This window comes from Quercus suber, unplaced genomic scaffold, assembly GCF_002906115.3.
Source record: "Quercus suber isolate HL8 unplaced genomic scaffold, Cork oak 2.0 scaffold_48, whole genome shotgun sequence".
Taxonomy (NCBI): domain Eukaryota; kingdom Viridiplantae; phylum Streptophyta; class Magnoliopsida; order Fagales; family Fagaceae; genus Quercus; species Quercus suber.
Genome location: NW_027069513.1, coordinates 372009 through 395307, shown reverse-complemented (window position 1 = coordinate 395307; position 23299 = coordinate 372009). Strand labels below are relative to the sequence as shown.

Sequence of the window (23299 nt, the reverse complement as noted above, 5' to 3'; positions counted from 1 at the left end):
TAAGCGATAATTATGATAATTGGTGAATGGCAAATGAATATAGTGGCACGCGGGAAACTAATTATATAGGTTGAAAGTGTGAACTCTCATATTTTCAAATAAAAGACCGTATTAAATTCAAAAATTGCATAAGAAAGTTTAGAACAAACCTTATTTGGGTTCTTGCATATGTTGGACCTAATTCTCAAAGCTTTCATTTCCTACCTAAGACTGCAAGTTTGATTCCAGGGAAAAATTCTTGTAACCCCATTTAAGATAGAAAATTGTAAGTTTAAAAAGGTAAAGGGAATAACAAAGGGAAGCTTAATCCTATTTATAGGAAAGTTTTTTTTTTTTTTTTTTTTTTTGAGAATCTTCTTCTTCATCGTATCTCCCGCCATTTCCGTACTCGTATACCGTATAAAATACGCCCCGACTACGAACCCTACGGACTCCTACGTATTCCAACGAGGCCTCGTTAAAGCCAACGTCGATTTCCAAGAAATCCTCGCTGTGAGTACTACTGTACTAAGCAATGTTTGGTTCCTCAGAAAATTTGAGAAAGCAAACTCTTTTTTTCCTGGATTTTAGTGATTTAGGTTTTGAGCTCTTCATTTCCTGGATTTTTTCTCAGCAACCAAACAGAGTCTGCTTCAATTTTGTTGTGAAGGAGAGAAATTTTTTTTTAGATTCTTGTTCATAAAAAATACTTATCTATTTTTTGATCTTATATGTGAAATTCAGGAGAATTCAAAGGTTTCAGAGAACACGTCGCACCGGCATTATAATTATCCTGTACTGGCCTACATTACTCCATGGTATTACTCATTGCTCTGTTTTGTCATTTTTAAAGTTTGGGATGGAACTGATGTGTGAAATTTCCTGTAATTGTGCCTTTGTTTTCATTTCTCTATGGTGTCATTCATAGTAGGAACTAGGAACCAAGTGAGTGTTCTAGAGTTTGATTTAGGACACTTCACTTTTTTGGATTTAGGGAAAAGAAAAGAAAAAAGGGCAAATTACAACTTACCCTTGTGAAATTTAAGTTGCTTACTAGTTCGAGATTTGATATTTTACCCTCCAGAGGTTTATCTGAAATTTAAATTGCCTACCTATGGTTTAAAATTCCACGATGCAAGGGTTCCACTTGAATTTTTTTTTTTTGAATTTTATTTCATCTTGTATTTTTATGTTTTTGGAGGAGAGAGACATAAAAGTCGAGCAAAATTATATATTTAGCCACATTTTTAACAAAGGTGGGTTACAAAACTCTAACTGAGCTATCCTTAGGTGGGTAAAGTATCAAATTTTAACTACATGTAGATAAGTTAAATTTCAACAAAACCACGAGTGGGTAAGTTGTAATTTTCCCAAAAAAAGAAAAGAAAAAGAGATTATAGTTTTAGTTTTATATATAGTGCACTGCTTTGTTTTTAATGCATCACTAAGAAATGGGGAGTGGATTTGAGTTGGGGGGAACGAAAAAGAGGTAGATGAGGACCAAAAATAACGTTAGTAGAAGTAGTTAAAAAGAACATGTCAAATAAGGAAGTAATGGATACTATGATTTCGGATGGAATTGAATGGAGGAAAAGAATGCATGTGGCTGACCTGACTAATCTCGTTGAGGATTTTTTTTTTTGGGTTGAATGTCGTCGTTGTTGTTTGTCTGTTTATTTTTTTTTTTTTGATATTGAAACTTAGTGTTGTGGAGCTGTGCAGGAACTCTAAGGGCTATGAAATAGCAAAAAGGTTTAATTCCAAGTTTACACATTTATCTCCTGTCTGGTATGATTTGAAGAGGTAAGCTCCCAAATTTTAAATTTTGGCCAAGAGATGAAAGTGGGTTGTTGACAATCTTGTTAGAGCCACTCTATTGGTCATGATAGAATTGTCGGCTAAATACAATTAAAAATGAACCAACTTGTGTGTGTGAGATTATTTTTTGTTTTCTGGGCGGGGGGATCTTCTAAATCCTCGTGGATGTTTAAGATGTCCATGCTTTATAAACTTAAGAACTGCTTATTCTATCACATTGTTGTATGAGTTCCTTTTCATTCTTTTTTGTCGCCAGCCAAGGGACCGGCTTAATACTTGAGGGGAACAATAATGCTGACTGTAGGATGGATCTCAGAGCTTAGAAAGGTCAGGAGATGCTTGGGTATGGCAAAGAAATTCTTTTTTATTTATTTTTATTTTTAGTTTAGGCCCTTTCTTCCTTCAGGAAATTGACAACTAAATAGGTTGATATAATTTGATGACAACACATTAGCACATGTCTTGACAATGAGCTCATATCAAATGGCATCTCCCCCTATTTGAATGGGGTGAAGGGTCAGGTTTAGGGTAGCATCCATTGACTTATAGCTTACCAATCCAAGAAAGAATTCTGCATTGCCTTTTGTCCAATTTATTTCTATATAATTCAGTTTGAGAGGTTATTCAAATATTGAAGTTGCAATAATACAAATGATAAATGAATTGGTGAAGCATGCTAGAAAATGAGAGAGGCTCCTTTACTTATATAAAAATGGGAGAGACTTCTTTGAGAGATTGTTAACCATTCAAAAAACAGAGTTGTTGATCAGTTTAAAATAACATAGTCCATCATACATATATAAACAAAATTGATAGAATTTTCCTCCGAACTGTTTCAGAGGTAAATTCCACCAACCTATTACTTGATGATTTAAATGACTATACACATGTACCATGATCACATAAGTCATTAACTTATCTATATGAGGCTATCAAATAAATCACATGAATAAAATAACACTTGGTTTAATTTTCCATGTAATGGGTTGGTGAAGATTGCTCCAAACTGATTTGGAGGAATATTTTCTTTTAAGCACTTATTAAAAAAAAAAAAAAAAAAATGAGCCACACTTGGTTATAATTTTCTGAAACTAGATTAATTGTCTAAGCATTATTAATGATATATCCTTTGGTATAGGTTTACCCAGAGTTGTTCTGGAAGCATTTCCTGCAGAATTGCTTACGAGGAAGAAGCAAAGGGATAAAGCTATTAAACTTATTGTAACAGAGTGCAAGTAAGCCTCTATTTCATATATTTCTGGATACTTTTAAGCATATTAGGCCATGTTGAAAAGTGATTCTTTTTCTGCATGTCAGAAAGGAATGCTTTGGTTTGCTTTGATTCGTCTTAAGTTTGATTTCTCATTTTTTTAGTGTTACCTCTGGCTTCCTTCTTTAAAAATAAAATAAAATAAATTAAAAAAAATATCAGTTTAAGTTCTCATTTTCAACTTAGTGCTTATCAGATGCAAGAACAGGGTACTTGGGTCCTCGAGGATGAGAAGAATTTTGTGCTATTGCAAACATACGCATTAAAACTAGCAGGCATAGAGTTGGGTTCAGAAGTATTCAATTGAACTCAATTCCAATCTGTGCATGTGTTTTGCGTCATTCCTTTTTTGCATGACTCAATCAATGCATGCATTTAACAAATGAAACATAAGTCTATAAATACTTCAACAACAACAATAAAGCCTTAGTCCCAAAATTTTAGGTTTGGCTATGGATCTTTAACAACTAATTGGGATCAGCCATATGCATTCTTCTCTACCTTTCTTATTTTGAGGTTAGAGAGATTCTATCTTTCTTTCTACCCTCCTACCATCTTATCCTTCCCTTGGAAGATGATTTGGAAATCGAAAGTTCCTCCAAGGGTAGCTTTCNGGGGGGGTGGTTGCTTTGGTTTGATTGTCCCTGACATCATTACTGTAGGTAAACTTATCCAAAAAGGGGAAAAAAGAATCATAAATGTAGGTGGAGCAGTATCTTCTAAATCCTCGTGGATGTTTAAGATGTCCATGCTTATATAAACTTAAGAACTGCTTATTCTATCACATTGTTGTATGAGTTCCTTTTCATTCTTTTTTGTCGCCAGCCAAGGGACCGGCTTAATACTTGAGGGGAACAATAATGCTGATGTAGGATGGATCTCAGAGCTTAGAAGGTCAGGAGATGCTTGGGTATGGCAAAAAGAAATTTCTTTTTTATTTTATTATTTATTTTTAGTTTAGGCCCTTTCTTCCTTCAGGAAATTGACAACTAAATAGGTTTGATAATTGATGACAACACATGCACATGTCTTGACAATGAGCTCTATATCAAATGGCATCTCCCCCTATTTGAATGGGGTGAAGGGTCAGGTTTAGGGTAGCATCCATTGACTTATAGCTTACCAATCCAAGAAAGAATTCTGCATTGCCTTTTGTCCAATTTATTTCTATATAATTCAGTTTGAGGTTATTCAAATATGAAGTTGCAATAATACAAATGATAAATGAATTTGGTGAAGCATGCTAGAAAAATGAGAGAGGCTCCTTTACTTATATAAAAATGGGAGAGACTTCTTTGAGAGATTGTTAACCATTCAAAAAACAGAGTTGTTGATCAGTTTAAAATAACATAGTCCATCATACATATATAAACAAAATTGATAGAATTTTCCTCCGAACTGTTTCAGAGGTAAATTCCACCAACCTATTACTTGATGATTTAAATGACTATACACATGTACCATGATCACATAAGTCATTAACTTATCTATATGAGGCTATCAAATAAATCACATGAATAAAATAACACTTGGTTTAATTTTTTCCATGTAATGGGTTTGTGAAGATTTTCTCCAAACTGATTTGGAGGAATATTTTCTTTTAAGCACTTATTAAAAAAAAAAAAAAAAAAATGAGCCACACTTGGTTATAATTTTCTGAAAACTAGATTAATTGTCTAAGCATTATTAATGATATATCCTTTGGTATAGGTTTACCCAGAGTTGTTCTGGAAGCATTTCCTGCAGAATTGCTTACGAGGAAGAAGCAAAGGGATAAAGCTATTAAACTTATTGTAACAGAGTGCAAGTAAGCCTCTATTTCATATATTTCTGGATACTTTTAAGCATATTAGGCCATGTTGAAAAGTGATTCTTTTCTGCATGTCAGAAAGGAATGCTTTGGTTTGCTTTGATTCGTCTTAAGTTTGATTCACTCATTTTTTTAGTGTTACCTCTGGCTTCCTTCTTTAAAAATAAAATAAAATAAATTTAAAAAAAATATCAGTTTAAGTTCTCATTTTCAACTTAGTGCTTATCAGATGCAAGAACAGGGTACTTGGGTCCTCGAGGATGAGAAGAATTTTGTGCTATTGCAAACATACGCATTAAAACTAGCATGCATAGAGTTGGGTTCAGAAGTATTCAATTGAACTCAATTCCAATCTGTGCATGTGTTTTGCGTCATTCCTTTTTGGCATGACTCAATCAATGCATGCATTTAACAAATGAAACATAAGTCTATAAATACTTCAACAACAACAATAAAGCCTTAGTCCCAAAATTTTAGGTTTGGCTATGGATCTTTAACAACTAATTGGGATCAGCCATATGCATTCTCTCTACCTTTCTATTTTTTTTAGGTTAATCGAAAGTTCCTCCAAGGGTAGCTTTCTTTTCATGGTCTGCTTCCTTAGGTAAGATTTTAACAACAGATAACCTTCGCAAACAACGTGTGCTAGTTCTTGATTGGTGCTATATGTGTAAGAATTGTGGGGAGTCAGTGGATCATCTTTTTCTTCATTGCCCCATTGCTTGTGAGTCGTGGTCGTTGGTGTTTTGTTTGTTTGGAATTCATTGGGTTATGCCTCAAAAGGTTATTGAGTTGTTTGAGTCTTGCAGGGTAAGTTTGGACGACATAGAAATATAGAGTTGTGGAGAATTGTGCCTCATTGCTTGTTATGGTGTATTTGGCGCGAAAGGAATGCTAAAAGCTTTGAGGGATGTGAACGCTCTATGCTAGAGATTATGTCTTTTTTTTTACACTCTCTCCTCGATTGGAGTGTGGTCTTTTATCATTTTTGTTGTTCTTTCCTTCCTATTTTACTTGATCATTGTAATCTTGGTTATTGATTTATTTTATGCCCCCATAGTGAATGTACTCGGGTTGGCTGTTTTTCGTTTTTTAATAAAATTTTCGTTACTTATCAAAAAAAAAAAAAAATCCTCTATTTCATTTCAGCTAAATTCATCCTAAGTGACAAAATTAAAAAAGGGTGAGGGCACTGCAAACAGGGTGGTTGAATTGGGGCTAATATCTATTAAAGCCTTATCTGAAAGTAAGCATACAAAAAATTGTATATGGGTATTTAGAATCAGCCATGGCTGAACTTAAAAAAACAAAAGCTAGACAATTAATTCTATATGGGTTTCATGTAGCTGGAGAGGTCATTTTTGAAGCTGAAAAATATGGTCATTTTGGAGAGTTTCTTCCTCATGCTTACTTTCATGTCTATAAACGGAATAAATGGTTGCATGTTTGGTTGTTAAAGAGCATTCTTTTAGTGACATTAAGAACTCTTTTCTACTCAAATTGTATGCTTGGATGACAGAGTTATATCCCTCTATAGTTGATTGCTTTCTGGACTTCATTGATACTATACGTGTTAATTTGGAATCTTTTTCTTTATTTTTATTTGCCTTTGCTTCTGTTTTGTTATTTTTTCTCTTTTCTTGTAAATATACCTTCAGTTGGGTGACATCCTTATAATGAATAATTTATGTGAAGAAAGGGAGATCCATTGTGCAGTTTCAATGATTTAGGAGGCCCATGGCAGTCTACTGAAATTTGAAATGAATATTTTTAGCCTACATTCAAATCCCCATGCACAAGTGCATGTGTGCACAGAGAGAGAGAGAGACTTACGTCTTACTCCCATTCTTTTTATAGGATTCATGTATATTTGTGGAGAATGTGATTAACTTGTTCATACCTAGGGCAGGGAGTTTATTGTTCAACGATTTCTGTAGTTTGTTCCTGTGATTAGGTCAAGGATTTTCTTTTTCTTTTTTTAAAATAAAATAAAAAGAACTTTGTTAATTTTTTGTTTTTGTGGATTTTCTTATATTTAGGGATATGGGATATGATGGTATTGTGCTAGAAGCTTGGTCAAGGTGGGCAGCTTATGGTATCTTGCATGATCCAGAAATGCGTAATTCGGTACATTTCAAACTTTCTGCTCCTTACGTAATACTTTTTCTTTAAGGTAACATACTTTTGTGCTTCTTTGGTTTCAATTACTAAAATTTTTGGTACTAATCTTCAAAATAGTTTTATGGACTCCTCAATTGTTTCAATAATTAATTATTGAAATAATTATTCAAGTTGTTTTTAATCTCTATTTTCAGTAGACAATTGAAAGAAATAAACAATAAAATATTACTCTAAAAATTTTTCTGTCATTGTGTTGCATTGCCTGTTAATTCCTCTCATGTCCCCCCCACCCCCCCCCCCCCCCCCCCCCCCCAAAAAAAAAAAAAAACAAAAAATAGCCCATGCAGTAAGAGAAAATGGTTTTTGGGGAGAGGTTCTCCTTTTGTCTTGGACCCAGCATTCAAACCTTTCACCATTTCAAGTATTGGGATTTCTCTGTAACTTAAAGATATGAATATGCCTGCTTCACGGATAGATTTGAAGTCTTTTTGTCGTATGGATCTTCGAGCATGTATCTGTTCTCAAATTACTCTCTCAATTTGCGGTGAATCAGTATTGTTGTTTGCTGGACATGAAATCATTTTGTTTCACTTTTTGCTCTTTTTACTGAGGGATCCTTCTTATTTTGCAAGCCTAGGCACTACAGTTCATAAAACAGCTTGGACATGCACTACATTCTCTGAGCTCAGCAAGGAATGATGAACAACAGTTGCAGTTGGTCTTTGTTATAGGTCCACCTCATTCAGACAAGCTCCAAAAGCATGATTTTGGCCCAGAAGATCTTCAGAGCTTGAGCAATGCTGTAGATGGATTCTCATTAATGACCTATGACTTTTCAAGTCCTCAAAATCCAGGTCCTAATGCACCTCTAAAGTGGATACATTCCACACTGCGGCTAATCCTTCGTCCCACTGGCAATAGCGCTCAGGGCCCTGCCCACAAGATATTTCTTGGCATCAATTTCTATGGAAATGATTTTGTTCTAGCAGGAGGTATTTCTTTTGTTCTTGCTTCTTTTCCATTTTTTTTACTTGATTGTTTTAGAGTAGCTACATATTTTCTGTTACACTTGTTTCTTTGTTACTTTTTAGTTTTTTGTAAGTCAAAATAATTTTATTCATGAGAGAAAATAGTTCAAATCACTCTTAAAGAATTACAATATAAAAATTGAACGATCTTTTGAAAAAAAAAAAGGGGATTCTGTCCAAGGTAGCCATCTAGTCATACAAAGATCTCAACTAAAAAAAAAAAAAAAAGGATGGCATGATGAGGACACTCAACAGTCAAAGTTATACTTTTCCTCTCGCCAAATTGTCCAATCTATTTTGATTGGTAAGTTACACACTCTTTGGGTCTTGAACTCACGACCTTGCTTATACAGGAGGAGGAACTGCTATTTGAGTTAGAGCTCATTGGCCAAATTGTTTACAATACACATAAAAGAATAACCTTCGAGATTTTAACTCCAATGGAGAGGAAATCGTCCTTGCCAACCATCCCACACTCAAAAATCTTCCATCCAGATTTTTGAGTCATATGTTGTGCATAGATCACTTTTCTATCCAGATTTTTGAGACACAAGTTGTTCACATGACCTCTCTCAGTCCTCTTAAATAACAAAAATGGGATGGAAGGAGAAATTTATTTAAGGAGTAAAAGTTCAAATTGAAGCTCCATGGGGTTGGTTGGCAACAACCCAAAGTTGAACGGGTGTGTTTGCATTCCTCACACAACCCCCACAAACCCAACCCCCCCCCCCCCCCCAAAACACAAACACACACACACACACACCCCTTTATAGATAAAATTCTTTATTAGTTTCTCATCTTACAAAATAAGGGTGTCCTCCATATCTTGACATGTTATAAGAACTGCAGGGTTGGGTGGAGGAGCTATTACTGGCAGGGATTACCTCTCATTGTTGGAGAAGCACAGGCCTTTGTTGCAGTGGGAAAAGAACAGTGGGGAGCATTTGTTCTTTTATTCCAATGATGACAATATCAAGCATGCAGTTTTCTATCCATCATTATTGTCGATTTCTATGCAACTCGAGGAAGCTCGTTCATGGGGATGTGGCATATCAATTTGGGAAATTGGACAAGGTCTGGATTACTTTTTTGATCTTCTGTAAATAGTGCACTTTTGTTCTTTACATTGTAGACACTTCTGGTCATTTGCTTTCTTCTTGCAAAAACGTCATTTGTGTCTACAATCTACGTTTACAAATTTTAACTGTAAGATATTTTTTGTCACTACATAATTAATTCAAAGAGTTCTGATATGACCTATTGTAGGATCATAGTTGATCTTATTGCAGCTACTAGCCGCTTGAACACCACGTTTCTATGAATAACACGGTTGCTTGTGATTTATAGCTAATTTCTTTGTCATATGCTTTAAACTTGGTGATCCACTCCACTCCAATTGATGTTACATGGCTCTGAATCATTTATACAATTGAATGGCTTTGTCTATCTGTCCGTGCAATCATTACGGCAAAATGCTGGCCTTAAGGGTACTTTACAGCTCTGCAAATGAGCTTAGCTCAATTGGCACCTCCTCCTTTTGTAAGTTTTAGGTGGAGGTGGGGTTGTGGGTTCAAGACACATCGAGAATGTGTTTGTAACTTACCAATTGACAAAAAAAGAAAAAAGGAGTACTTTACAGCTCTTAACTGCTACTGTCTTCTTGGTCATCGTTTGGATTCCCTCTGTAGTATTGGAGCGCCTGCAGTTTTATAAGCCTGCCTGCACCATGGATTCAGCATTCAAGCAATGATTGTAATCTATCAAATATGCTGACCTTCCATATGAAAATGTTTATATTAACATTACAAGTTGTTGACCACCAATCAAATGAATGATGCAGCGCTTGCATTTGGATGGGTTTACTTTCATAAGCTTATTTTGTTTATCAAGCAAACATAAAATTGTATGTACCTTAAAAAATGCCAATCTTTAAAAAGCTGTATATTTTGTTTGAAGATAGAAATAAGGTCATTAAGCAATCGTTTTTTGCTTACATAATTTCATTATTAATTTGAAATTAGTTGAATAGCTAGTTGAATAGCAGTCAGTTAAGCTTGTTGCAAGTAAAGATATAAATTTAATATTATTCTCATATATTCCAGTAACAGAATTGTAATAGACCTACCAATCTAGTAGGTTCTTTTTTTTCTTTTCTTTTCTTTAAAAAAAAAAAAAAAATTAGTATGAGGATATCTTGTTGTGCTCACTAAAAAAACGTGACTATTCTTCTCCCGGGTTTAGACAATTCCTTCTACTTTTTTTTTTTTTAATTTATTTATTTTAAGAATCACTAATCTAAGTCAATTGGGATGTGCCCCAAAAGCCCAGAAAGTAAGCAAACATGGTCCAAAGAGAAAGAAATACCCATGAGGGACAAAAGATAGAGCCCATTGGCCCACCTTAGGGTATGGGCAGTGTATGGGAGACAGCCACACTGAGATAACCCCTCTTACCCTGATTAAGGAATAAGAATGGGCCTTGAAAAGGCCCAAAAAGGAAATAATAGGGTAAAATCCAATAGGCCCGCCCAGCAAAAACTTATGGCAGGTAAGAAAGGACAACATCAAGAGCCAATGGACTCAGCCCAGGTGAAGTGTAGCAAGTCCAAAGAAGCCCACATCATTTCTATACAAGATGAGCACGGTTAAGAAAGCTCCAAACTCAACAAAAATATAAGAAAAAGGAACGGGACAAGGCCGAGCAGCACCGGCAAAAAATGTGTGGGAAAGAAGAGACGAAATACAAAAGAAGAAACAAAGATGTAGTGGCCGGAGCACCATCACGGCTGAAGGAATTATACAGAGAGTGTGGTTTGGAGGAAGGGAGGAAGAGAGGAAGAGAGCCGGGTTATATTATAAAAATGAACCTAGTTATTATAATATAAAGAGCCTAGTGTGTATTTTTTTTTTTTTTTTCATTAAAAAAAAAAATGATACAATTAACTGTGGCACAGTCAATCTAAACAAAAAAAGATTCTTGCATTTTCGCTCTATCTCAAAACCTCAACTTTACAAAACAGAACCTGAAATTTTATCACTCTCTCAAGCACTGACAACCCCTTTATTCATTTTGTTCTCTTTGGCCTTTTCCATTGCAACCTTAACCGAAACTAGCATTTCCCTTAGTGCAACCAGTACCACCAACACCTTCACCATTCCCATTTATAGTACTTCCACAGTTCCACCAGAAACCTCAACTGGGTTCTGCTCAACTTTCGAAACTGGTTTGGATTGCAGTGACTTCTTATACGACTTGGCCTTTTCGGAAGCGAGCTTCACAGGGTCAATAGAAGCTGGTTCTGGTTCTGGAGTTGTTTCTGGTGAATTTGGTGATATGGGTTCTGAAGATTCAGCATTGGATTGGTTTGTAGAAGATGAAACTGGGTTCTGCTCAACTTTCGAAACTGGTTTGGATTGCAGTGACTTCTTATACGACTTGGCCTTTTCGGAAGCGAGCTTCACAGGGTCAATAGAAGCTGGTTCTGGTTCTGGAGTTGTTTCTGGTGAATTTGGTGATATGGGTTCTGAAGATTCAGCATTGGATTGGTTTGTAGAAGATGAGTGAGAGCTTGAATGGTTTGAATGAATTGGATTTGTTGAGGTTTGTGGATGGAAAGAAAGTGGGTTTTGAGGGAAGAAAACCAAGAAGGTTGAAGAGAAGCCGGCATTTGAAAACTATTGGGTTTTTGTGTACGTGAGAGAGAGCTGTGTTGAGTGTTAGTACTTAGAAGTTAGACTGAATGGGTCTGGCTTTTTAGTTACTGTCATGGTAAGGGAACGTTTAAAAAAGAAAACCCAAAAAGTGAAAAAATCAAATATAAATTAAAACAAACAAAAAAACAAACAGCTATTTTAAAAAGATTTCGATTGCTCTTCCATGATTAGGCCAAAATAACAAACGATTTTGGGTAGTTACACTCTACCTTGGAGTTTAGAGAATTAACATTTCACTCTAAACTTGAAAAGAAAGAACACTCCCTTAAAATTTGTCACAGAAATTTATCAATTATATTTTTACAAACCATGATTAAACTTATATATATATATATATATAATTATATAATATAAATTTAGATTTAGAATAGGTGCTCTCAAACTAAACATGTTTTTTTTTTCCTATATGTAAGTGCACAAAAATGGGCTGAAATAGATCAAAATGAATTAAATTGGATTGAAGTGAACATAATTGATCCAAATTGGACCAACTAAAATGAAGTGGACCGAATGGACAGAATAAGACCGACTAGGACATAGTGAATCAATCTAGACCAAAGTGGACTGAATAGAAGCAAATAAGAATGAATGGACAAATTAGGGCCAAAGTGGATGTAATGGACTGTCCTAGACCAATATCAATTAAATAGGACCGAAGTGGATAGAATGTACTGAATAAGATCAAAGTGGATCGAATAGAACCAAAGTGAACAGAATGGACCAAATAGGACCAAAGTGGACCAAATGACCCAAATATAATTGAAGTGGACCAAAGTGGGCAGAATAAAACAAATAGGACCAATGTGGACTGAATAGAACTAAAGCGGACAGGATAGAACCAATGTGACCGAATGGACCAAATAGAATCAAAGTGGAATGAATAGGACCTAACAGGACTTTTGAATACTTATCATTTTTATTGCATTTTTAGAGCTCATATTTCGAATGTCTATTTTGTTTGTATTTTTTAACTCAAAACTAAAGAGTTTTAATATATAAAAATTCCATACTTTTCATCCCAAAAATTAAGGGAAAAAAAAAAGATTTTACTAAGTTTGAAAATGCAACTTATAATCAATTTATGGCCTAATAAGTCCAAAGTGGACCAAAATTGACTAAGTAGACCGAATTGGACCGAGGGGAACAAATTGGACAGGATGATACCGAAATGGACTAAAGTAGACCTAATTGAAGCTAATAGAAATTGTTTAATTTTTAGGAAGAACAAATTTTAGAGAAAAAATTATATATCATATTACAATTACAAAATAATTATTTATTTTCATGCTTCATGTGGGCGTTCGACTAGTTATTCACAATTTATGACAAGAACTTAATTGAGTGATTTTCCAAACATCTTATCATACAATTTCCAAAAGATTGGGAAGCTTTAGCCACGATAGCTGCCACCAGAAAACTGCAATTTAACAACACTAACCTCATGATAATAGCACTACAAAACCATTGTTACCCCTACCAACACAACTGCAAATAATTCTAAACAACTACAAACCATAGGAATTGCCACAACTCACTCAAATTGTGTATCACCAATATCTTCAGTATCACAATCTTTTTTTCTTGTGCGGCTTTGCCAACCACCACATTGAGATGGTCATTTCGACCTTGTCCACATAAACTAGTTTAGTTTAGAATGACAAAATCTGTGAAAAGTGATTCAGCTCCAACTTCCAAACTTAAAAGACAACCAAAATATTTATTTTTAAAAAAATAAAAATTTGTTGAAGTCCATCACGAAAATATCCTTTTATTTCAATTAATACTGTCACAATTCATCCCCCATATTTAGAATACAACAGATGAGATCCAAATCAACTTCCTATGAAGGATTCACTAATTTAAACCTGTTACTAGTTATTGACCCTGCCCACCATTATTATCACACTTAACAAGCTTCCAACTGCTACTAAAACAAGGCAACCAAGTTCTTGAATGTTATACATCATCTAAAGACCCGTAATATATGATTTGAGCAAGTGAAGCCACCATCAATCATAAGATTAGCCCCACTTACATACTTTGCTTCATCACTTGCTAAGAAGAGCACAGAATTAGCCACATCATCAACAGTCAATTCCACCCCCTGCAAATTAGCATTCTTCCCAATAAAATCACGAAAACCTGCCATGCCATCCTCAGTTCTCTCTTCCTCAGGCATGTGAGCTAAAACCAAGCCCGTAGCAACACCATAAGGAGAAACACAGTTGACACGTATCCCATGTAGCCCCAGCTCAGCTGCAACATTCTTGGTTAGCCCTAACACAGCATGCTTAGACCCTGTATAGGGATGGGGGCCTAGGCCCCCGATGACACTTGCAACACTGCATAGAGAAATTATTGAGCCCTTCTTTAATGGGATCATAATACGAGCTGCATGTTTCATCCCAAGAAAGACTCCCTTCACATTTACATCAAATATCTTCTCAAACTCTGAAATGTCTGCATTGCGGATATCAGAACATGGTGAACCCAACAATCCAGCATTGTTGACCATGATGTCCAGTGTACCAAATTTATTGACTGTGAAGTCAACTGCACGGCAAACATCATCTTCTTTAGAGACATCACAATGGAAATAACAAGTGTTTGGTAGACCGCCGAGGGTATCACTGACATGCTGGCCAAGCTTGTCCTGCACATCAATTATACAAACATTTGCACCATGTTTATGGAATAGGCGCACAATGCTCTCTCCAATACCTGTGGCTCCACCAGTGACCAATGCCACTTTCCCCAGTAATCTGAGTGGGGAAATCACATTGAAGATATTACATTATATCAGAAATCTAATATAATATGTTAGAATCTATGAATTTAACTATAAATAACACTGACGAAGTTTCTGGTCTGAGTTAAAGACTCAGAATTCTCTCAAAACCAAAAAGGAGCCAAACAAAACATGGCTATTAAAATTAAGAAATTCTAGAGAATATACTTCACTTACTTGATTATTAGTACAAACTTGGCTTTAAAAAAAAAAAAAAAAGAGTTTTCTGACATGAGTAGATCCTTCATATTTAGGATATCATTAAGTTGATTTAATATGCAAGAAAACACTCATTTTGAGATATTATCACATAAAGATTTTAACTTTCTAAGATCGTTGTGGCATCCACCCATTTTCTTGACAGCTAAATTCTAGAGCATTATTATTGTCTTGCTATGGCAATCATGATTTTAAACTGATAGGCAGCTTAGGTTTGTTCAAAACTCTAGTCTTTTGGAAAGGTATGCATCCTGTTAAACTTCAACATTATATTTCTGGTCCATTGCTGTGTGAGTATCACTAAGTTCCAAGATTTGTGATACACCATAGGTGAGACACACCTATAGGGGCCTTGAAAAGATTCAAACATTTCTTACTATTTCCCAAAATTAAAACCTAATGTAAGTGCCCTCAAATCCTCTAAAAAGCACCTGCCTAAAAGGAAAAACAATCAAGTTTCCTTTTAGCTTTGACCATTAAGCCAACCAAACCCTTTTCCTATCCATGATGATGCTTAGCTCACTAATGCAGGACAGCCTAGGCTTCACCGCAACAGTCCCACAGTAAACCTTAGGCTTCACCACCTAAGTGTTGTTTGAAATCACCACCAAATGTAAAAGCATTTTCACAAGGAAATCTTTGATTGATAATAATAGTCTCCGTACAAAATAAATCATGGAGCTTTATAGAGCTTCAGGAATTAAAGAGATAAAGATAATGACTAATCCTAGCTGAACTCAAATGCTAAATTAATCCCTATATAAGAACATGAAATTTAATCCCTATCACAACTTAATTAAATAATAAAAAACCTAAAATCTGATATAATCCAATTAAATTAAATTAAATATTGAAACAATTTCTGGTTCGGCTCCCATATCACTCACCTACATCAATATTAGCCAACCCCAATCTCTAATCTAATGAGCCATCCTGCAGAAGTTGGGCTTGGGAGCAGGTTCATGTTCTCTCATGTTTGATAAAATAATAAATGTAACAAGTGCTGGTACTTTAAAGGCTCCCTTTTAAAAAAATGATTTATGATCAATTACCTTGAATGGTCGAGGCAGAATCAACTTATCTTCATTCTTTTATCTTGCAAATGTGTTAGTTTTCTTCTGTCCAACAAGCTCAAGAGTAATTATGTTTATCCATATGTGGGTAAAGTGCAATATTTTAACAAGGTTGGTAATTCATTTCCAACCTAATTCATAGGTAGATGAAGCTACACTTCTCCCAGTGAACTTTTCTGCTAAGTGCTAACTTGGTTGTGTCTTATTTAAACCTTATCTAGAAGAAATCTTAACGAGATTTGGGCCAATTACCCTACCAATTTCCGGTCACATCTACTCTACTCCCCCCTACTCTCCCTCCCTCTCCCTCCATCCAATTCAACCCTAATCTTCAATAAATTCAGTAAAACACAATGGTCATAAATTTAGTGATTTGTGGTAAAAAGATCTCCCAAGATTAGATGTCAAGGAAATTGCTGTATAAAATTGGGTGCAAATTTGGCAGTAACTAAAAAATTTGAAGGCAATGAGCAATAGAGCAACAACAACCAATCCTCAGTCCCAAAATTTTGAGGTCAGTTATGAATCCTCAACAAACGTATATCTTGAGTAAGAATAAGAAAACCATGACACTTACACATACCAAAACAAAAAAGATCGGTAAAAGTTGGGTAAATCAGACAGAGTATGCATATGTACATACATATATGTTATCAAGGAACTTGATTTTTTCAACATGTACAGATTCAGGCACAAAATTGAGCATTTGGACAAGTCCTAATTTGGACAAAATCAAGCATTTGGTAAAATAAAAATAAAAAACAAAAAAAACAAAATTAACAGAGAGAGAGAGAGTGTGTGTCACTATATTGTAACTGGCACCGCAGTCTTCCATTTTAAAACTATAAATTTCATAAAACCTAGTTTGAGTCAAAGTGTCAAACTCAAGGTCTAAAGCTACGGGTTCAATCAAAACTGTCATGTTAGAGAAAGGGTACTGAACCTAAAGAAATGGTAAGTATTTCCACCATTGGATTTAGTAAAAACTCAAATCTTAAACCATAACAAAGATAACAAACCCATGTTCAGTTTGATGGTTAAAAACAAAAGCTACAGTCAGAAACTAAACAAAACAAAGCAAGAAAGAATAATAAAAGGCATCTTATTATTTTGTACAACATAGCTCAGACCCACAAAAGCAGAACAGTCAGAGAAAACAACACAACAAAGTTTGAAGCATGAAGTATAATCGAAAGGTTTGATGTGTTGTGGACTTGTGGGGTTACCTTTGGCTTGGAAGTGAAGACTCACCGGAGTTGGCTGTGGACATGACTCAATTCTCTCTCTCTCTCTCTCTCTTTGTGAGTGTCTTTTTCCTATTTCCTTCAATGCACATGCATTCTCTAGATTTTTTTCATAAAAAAATTAGCCTTAAATGGTTGGCTCTCGTCTTTCAGCTTAAAGATTGGTAACATGTTAGATTTTAATGAAAAAGACATATTCTTTACTTACTTTCTCAATTTGACATGTTTTTTACTACTTTATAATTTCTATGAAACACTGTTATAAAAAGGAAACCTACATACAATGAAATTGTGTCACTCTCTCAACCACCCGCAACCCCTATATTCATTTTGTACTCTTTGGCCTTTTTCCATTGCAACCTTAACCGAAACTGGTACTTCCTTAGTGCCACCACCACCAACACCTTCACCTTCATTTGGCATTTACAGTACTCTCACCAGAAACCTCAACTGGGTTCTGCTCAATTTTCGAAACCGGTTTTGATTGCAGTGACTTCTTTAACGACTCAAAGAAGCCGGTTCGGGTTCTGGAGTGGTTTCTGGTGAATTTGGTGAAATGGGTTTTGAAGATTCAGCATTGGATTGGTTTGTAGAGGATGAGAGCTTGAATGGTTTGAATGAATTGGATTTGTTGAGGTCTGTGGAGGGAAAGAAAGTGGGTTTTGAGGGAGAGATGGCGACCAAGAGGGTTGAAGAGAAGCCATGAGTTCATTGGGTTGGCGTTTGAAAACTAATAAGTTTGTGTGTACGCTTTTTATATTTTATATTTTAACTTTTTTACAAATACAATATTATATCAAACCCAATTTTACTTTTTATTTTTTATTTTTTTTATTCGACAATAAAAATCTTACCGGTGAGCTAACAAGAATTTAAATAAATATTTTATCGGTTGAACACTTTTTTATGCATAGGGTTTTTTTTTTTTTTTTTGGGTAATGAGCATAGAAATTTTTAGTCTCTAAAATTTAGGATGTTTGCTTAATCATTTGGACAAAATCAAGCATTTGGTAAACAAAAAAAAAAAAAAAAAAACAAAACAAAACAAAACAAAACAAAACGAAACAAAAACAAAAACAAAACAAAACAAAATTAACAGAGAGAGAGAGAGTGTGTGTCACTATATTTTAAGTGGCACCGCAGTCTTCCATTTTAAAACTATAAGTTTCATAAAACCTAGTTTGAGTCAAAGTGTCAAACTCAAGGTCTAAAGCTACGGGTTCAATCAAAACTGTCATGTTAGAGAACGGGTACTGAACCTAAAGAAATGGTAAGTATTTCCACCATTGGATTTAGTAAAAACTCAAATCTTAAACCATAACAAAGATAAAAAACCCATGTTCAGTTTGATGGTTAAAAGCAAAAGCTACAGTCAGAAACTAAACAAAACAAAGCAAGAAAGAATAAGAAAAGGCATCTTATTATTTTGTACAACATAGCTCAGACCCACAAAAGCAGAACAGTCAGAGAAAACAACACAATAAAGTTTGAAGCATGAAGTATAATCGAAAGGTTTGATGTGTTGTGGACTTGTGGGGTTACCTTTGGCTTGGAAGTGAAGACTCACCGGAGTTGGCTGTGGACATGACTCAATTCTCTCTCTCTCTCTCTCTCTTTGTGAGTGTCTTTTTCCTATTTCCTTCAATACACATGCATTCTCTAGATTTTTTTCATAAAAAAATTAGCCTTAAATGGTTGGCTCTCGTCTTTCAGCTTAAAGATTGGTAACATGTTAGATATTAATGAAAAAGACATATTCTTTACTTACTTTCTCAATTTGACATTTTTTTTACTACTTTATAATTTCTATGAAACACTGTTATAAAAAGGAAACCTACATACAATGAAATTGTGTCACTCTCTCAACCACCCGCAACCCCTATATTCATTTTGCACTCTTTGGCCTTTTTCCATTGCAACCTTAACCGAAACTGGTACTTCCTTAGTGCCACCACCACCAACACCATCACCTTCACCATTGGCATTTACAGTACTCTCACCAGAAACCTCAACTGGGTTCTGCTCAATTTTCGAAACCGGTTTTGATTGCAGTGACTTCTTTAACGACTCAAAGAAGCCGGTTCGGGTTCTGGAGTGGTTTCTGGTGAATTTGGTGAAATGGGTTTTGAAGATTCAGCATTGGATTGGTTTGTAGAGGATGAGAGCTTGAATGGTTTGAATGAATTGGATTTGTTGAGGTCTGTGGAGGGAAAGAAAGTGGGTTTTGAGGGAGGAGATGGCGACCAAGAGGGTTGAAGAGAAGCCATGAGTTGGCGTTTGAAAACTAACAAGTTTGTGTGTACGCTTTTTATATTTTATATTTTAACTTTTTTACAAATACAATATTATATCAAACCCAATTTTACTTTTTATTTTTTATTTTTTTTATTCGACAATAAAAAACTTACCGGTGAGCTAACAAGAATTTAAATAAATATTTTATCGGTTGTACACTTTTTTATGCATAGGTTTTTTTTTTTTTTTTTGGGTAATGACCATAGAAATTTTTAGTCCCTAAAATTTAGGATGTTTGCTTAATCCTTCTAATGAACTTTTGTTTTGGTTTTTGGTTGAAAATGATCATAGAGATTTTTTAGCCTCTAAAATTTAGGACTTTGTGTTACCATCTTGGAAAAGAATTTTGAAGAAAGAAAAGAATGTATAATGTCCATTAAACATAATAAGGTCTTGTGTGTTAGTTAACTAAAATATCTTGGATCTTTTGTTTCAGAAAAATTTATTAATAGATGATACTGTATTATTTAATTATTATTTTTTCTACGTGTACATTAATTTTATCGATAAATTCATGTATTATTCATACTTGGTGCTATATAACCAGAAAATCTCAAATTACGACAGGAATTCAATTAAGTGATTTTCCTAAAATCTTACTATCTTAGCGTACAATTTTCAAAAGCTTGGGAAGCTTTATCCACAATAGCTGCCACCAGAAAACTGCAATCTAACAACACTAAACTCATGACACCAGCACCACAAAACCATTTTACTCCTACCAACACAACTGCCAATAATTCTATACAACTATAAACCATAGGAATTGTCACAACTCACTCATATTGAATCACCAATATCTTCAGCATCACCATCTTCTGTTCCTGTGCCAACCACCATTCACAGTCACTTCTACCAAAGGCACAAGCACCTTGTTCAAAAGAACTAGTTTAGTTTAGAATGAAAAAAATCTGTGAAAAGTTATCCAGCTCCAATTTTTAAACATAAAATGACAACCAATATATTTGTTTTGAAAGGAAAAAAAAATTGCTGAAAGTCCATCATGAAATGTACTTTTATTTCAATTTGCAAAGTCACAATCCATCTGCAATATTTAGTGTACAACAGATGATATCGAAATCAACTTTCTATGGAGGATTCAGTGAATTAAACCTTTTACCACTTATTGACCCTGCCCACTAGGATTATTGCACTTCAATAAGCTTCCAACAGCTACTAAGACAAGGCAGCCAAATTCTTGAATGTTATGCATCATCTAAAGACCCGTAGTAAGTGATTTGTGCAAGTGAAGCCACCATCAACCATGAGATTAGCCCCACTTACATACCGTGCTTCGTCGCTTGCTAAGAAGAGCACAGAATTAGCCACATCGTCAACAGTCAATTCCACTCCCTGCAAGTTAGCATTCTTCCCAACAAAATCACGAAAACCTGCCATGGCATCCTCAGTTCTCTCATCCTCAGGCAAGTGAGCTAAAGCCAAGCCTGTCGCAACTGCATAAGGAGAAACACAGTTGACACGTATCCCATGTAGCCCCAGCTCAGCTGCAACATTCTTGGTTAGCCCTAACACAGCATGCTTAGACCCTGTATAGGGATGGGGGCCTAAGCCCCCTATGACACTTGAAACACTACATAGAGAAATTATTGAGCCCTTCTTTAATGGAATCATAATCCGAGCTGCATGTTTCATTCCGAGGAAGACTCCCTTCACATTTATATCAAATATCTTCTCAAACTCTGATATGTCTACATTACGGATATCTGGACATGGTGAGCCCGACAACCCAGCATTGTTGACCATGATGTCGAGAGTACCGAATTTACTGACTGTGAAGTCAACTGCCTGGCAAACATCATCTTCTTTAGAGACATCACAATGGAAATAACAAGTGTTTGGTTCACCACCAAGGGTATCACTGACATCCTGGCCAAGCTTGTCCTGCACATCAACTATACAAACCTTTGCACCATGTTTATGGAATAGGCGTACAATGCTCTCTCCAATACCAGTGGCTCCACCTGTGACCAATGCCACTTTCCCCAATAATCTGAGGAGGGAAAAGCACAGTGGAGGTATTATCTTATATAAGAAATCTAATATAGTACGGTAGTATCTATGAAGTTAACTAGAACTAGCACTGATGAAGCTACTGGTCCGAGTTAAAGACTCAGAATTCTACTTTACTGACTTCATTTCTAGTAATTTAGCTTTTCTTAAGAAATGAGCTTTCTGGGATGAGTATATCACTCATATTTAGGATCAAGTTGATATAATATGCAAGAAAACAATTATTTTGAGTATGTCCTAAGATAAAGATTTAAATTTCCATGATCATTGTGGAATCTGCCCATTTTCTTGACAGATAAATTCTAGAGTAGTATTACTGTCTTGCTAATGATCACCTCTCTAGAAAAAATTGGGGGTAAGGCTGCCTACCATTCACCTCTCCCAAACCCTGCAAAAGTGGGAACCTTTTTTTATATTTAATCACTGTCTTGCTATGGCAATCAAGATTTGAAATGTATAGGCAGCTTAAGTTTGGTCAAAACTGTAGTCTTTTAAAGAACAAATCTGCTAAGTGCTAACTTGATTGTGAGTTATCATAAACTTATCTGGAAGAAATCTTAATGAGACATGGGCCATTAAGATTGGTCATAAATTTAGTGAATAGTCATAAAAGATCTCCAAAGATTAGAAGCCAAGGAAACTTCTGTATACAACTGGGTGCAAATTTGGCAGTAACTGTATAACATTTGAAGGTAATGAGCGATACAACAACAAAAATTACCACCAATCCTTAGTCTGAAAATTTTGTGTCTATTATGAATCCTCAACAAACATAAATTTTGAATAAGAAAAATAAAAACATAACACTGACTCATACCAAAACAAATGAAGCTTGGTAAAACATGGGTAAACTGGACAGAATATACATGTGCACATACATAAATTTATAAAGGAACTTGATTATTTTTTTTCACCTGTACAGATTTTAGGCACAAAATTGAACATTTGGGCAAGTCCTAATTTGGTTTAAACCAAACATTTGGAAAATTTTAAAAATAAAACAGAGAGAGAGAGAGAGAGAGAGAGAGAGAGAGTCACTATTTTGTAACTGGCATCTCAGTCAGTCTTCAAAATTAATAAAACTATAAACTTCACAAAGCCTAGTTTGAGTCAAACTCAAGGTCTAAAGCTACGGGTTCAGTCAAATTTGCCATGTTAGAGAAAGGGTAGTAAAAACCCAGATCTTAAACCATTGAAAGATGAGAAACCCATGATCAGTTTGATTGTTAAAAGCTTTTTTTTTTTTTTTTTTTTTTTTTTTTTTTTAAAAAAAAAAAGCTAGAGTCAGAAACTGTGAACAAAAACCAAACAAGAAAGAGTGAGAAATGGCATCTTATTAATTTGTAGAATATAGGAAAACTGTTGGGTTACCTTTGGGTTGGAAGTGAAGATTCAACAGTGTTGACTGTGGACATGACTCAGTTCTATCTCTCTCTCTCTCTCTCTCTCTCGTGAGTTGTGTCTTTTTTTATTCCCATTTCCCTTGAGACGCTCTCATTTAAGTCAACCTTACAGGTGGTCAAGTTGACTCGTCTAGACTCACTAGATTTTTATTTTATTTTCTTAATAACTTTTAGCCTTTGGGGACAACAATATTTAAATAAATAAAAAATAATTAGATTGTACTCTATTCCAATTAACTCTTTAGATAAAGTTCAGATCATACTTAAAAAAAACAACGAATACTTCAATAATTATAATAACAGGAGACCTATCAAAAAAAAAAACTGCAGGGGAGGGGGATTCAAATCGGTGCAACCAATCTATGATATACATTATAAAAGTTAGATCTTGTAAAGTGAATGCATACAATAATGATAAGTAGCTTAATCTTCTATCTATTTTGAATGCTGTGGACAAATAGTACCACATGTCAATTAACAATTTGTCTATAACATATTACAGACAAC

At 35.0% G+C, this 23299-nt stretch overlaps 3 protein-coding genes across 4 annotated transcripts; 1 reads left to right on the top strand and 2 right to left on the bottom strand.

Moving 5' to 3' along the window:
- Nucleotides 1–355: 355 nt before the first annotated feature.
- On the top strand, nt 356–9377 carry LOC112022996 (uncharacterized; the record flags this gene model as incomplete). Its single annotated transcript, XM_065771719.1, is given in 8 exon segments — nt 356–492; nt 724–797; nt 1702–1782; nt 3893–3979; nt 4779–4874; nt 6917–7004; nt 7636–7990; nt 8876–9377. Coding segments are annotated over 8 exon segments (1172 nt in total), but the record flags the coding sequence as incomplete, so codon positions are not given.
- A 4100-nt stretch (nt 9378–13477) lies between these two features.
- LOC112022997 (xanthoxin dehydrogenase) lies at nt 13478–17778 on the bottom strand. Its single transcript, XM_024055617.2, has 2 exons — nt 17046–17778; nt 13478–14501 (listed from the first exon to the last, which is right to left on the bottom strand). Exons 1-2 carry the CDS (start codon nt 17087–17089, stop codon nt 13703–13705), a joined length of 843 nt encoding a protein of 280 aa, XP_023911385.2. The 5' UTR covers nt 17090–17778; the 3' UTR covers nt 13478–13702.
- Nucleotides 17779–19856: 2078 nt separating this feature from the next.
- LOC112022992 (xanthoxin dehydrogenase) lies at nt 19857–22871 on the bottom strand. 2 transcript variants are annotated; one of them, XR_010628307.1, is made up of 3 exons: nt 22761–22871; nt 20479–21369; nt 19857–20229 (listed from the first exon to the last, which is right to left on the bottom strand). XR_010628307.1 is itself a non-coding variant. In XM_024055611.2 (2 exons), the coding sequence occupies exons 1-2, from the start codon at nt 22802–22804 to the stop codon at nt 20571–20573; spliced, it is 843 nt and encodes a 280-aa protein (XP_023911379.2). In that variant the 5' UTR covers nt 22805–22871; the 3' UTR covers nt 20346–20570. The 2 variants fall into 2 exon arrangements, 1 of the variants encoding a protein (XP_023911379.2); XM_024055611.2 differs by lacking the exon at nt 19857–20229 and having other exon boundaries at nt 20346–21369.
- Nucleotides 22872–23299: the final 428 nt, after the last annotated feature.

What these genes read in the sequence shown, in the direction of transcription:
- LOC112022997 (XM_024055617.2), bottom strand. Translation starts at nt 17,089, where the DNA reads ATGTCCACAGCCAACTCCGGTGAGTCTTCACTTCCAAGCCAAAG. An exon ending in TCTTCACTTCCAAGCCAAAG is followed by an intron (nt 14,502 to 17,045) that starts GTAACCCCACAA and finishes TTCCCCACTCAG; the next exon opens with ATTACTGGGGAAAGTGGCAT.
- LOC112022992 (XM_024055611.2), bottom strand. Translation starts at nt 22,804, where the DNA reads ATGTCCACAGTCAACACTGTTGAATCTTCACTTCCAACCCAAAG. An exon ending in TCTTCACTTCCAACCCAAAG is followed by an intron (nt 21,370 to 22,760) that starts GTAACCCAACAG and finishes TTCCCTCCTCAG; the next exon opens with ATTATTGGGGAAAGTGGCAT.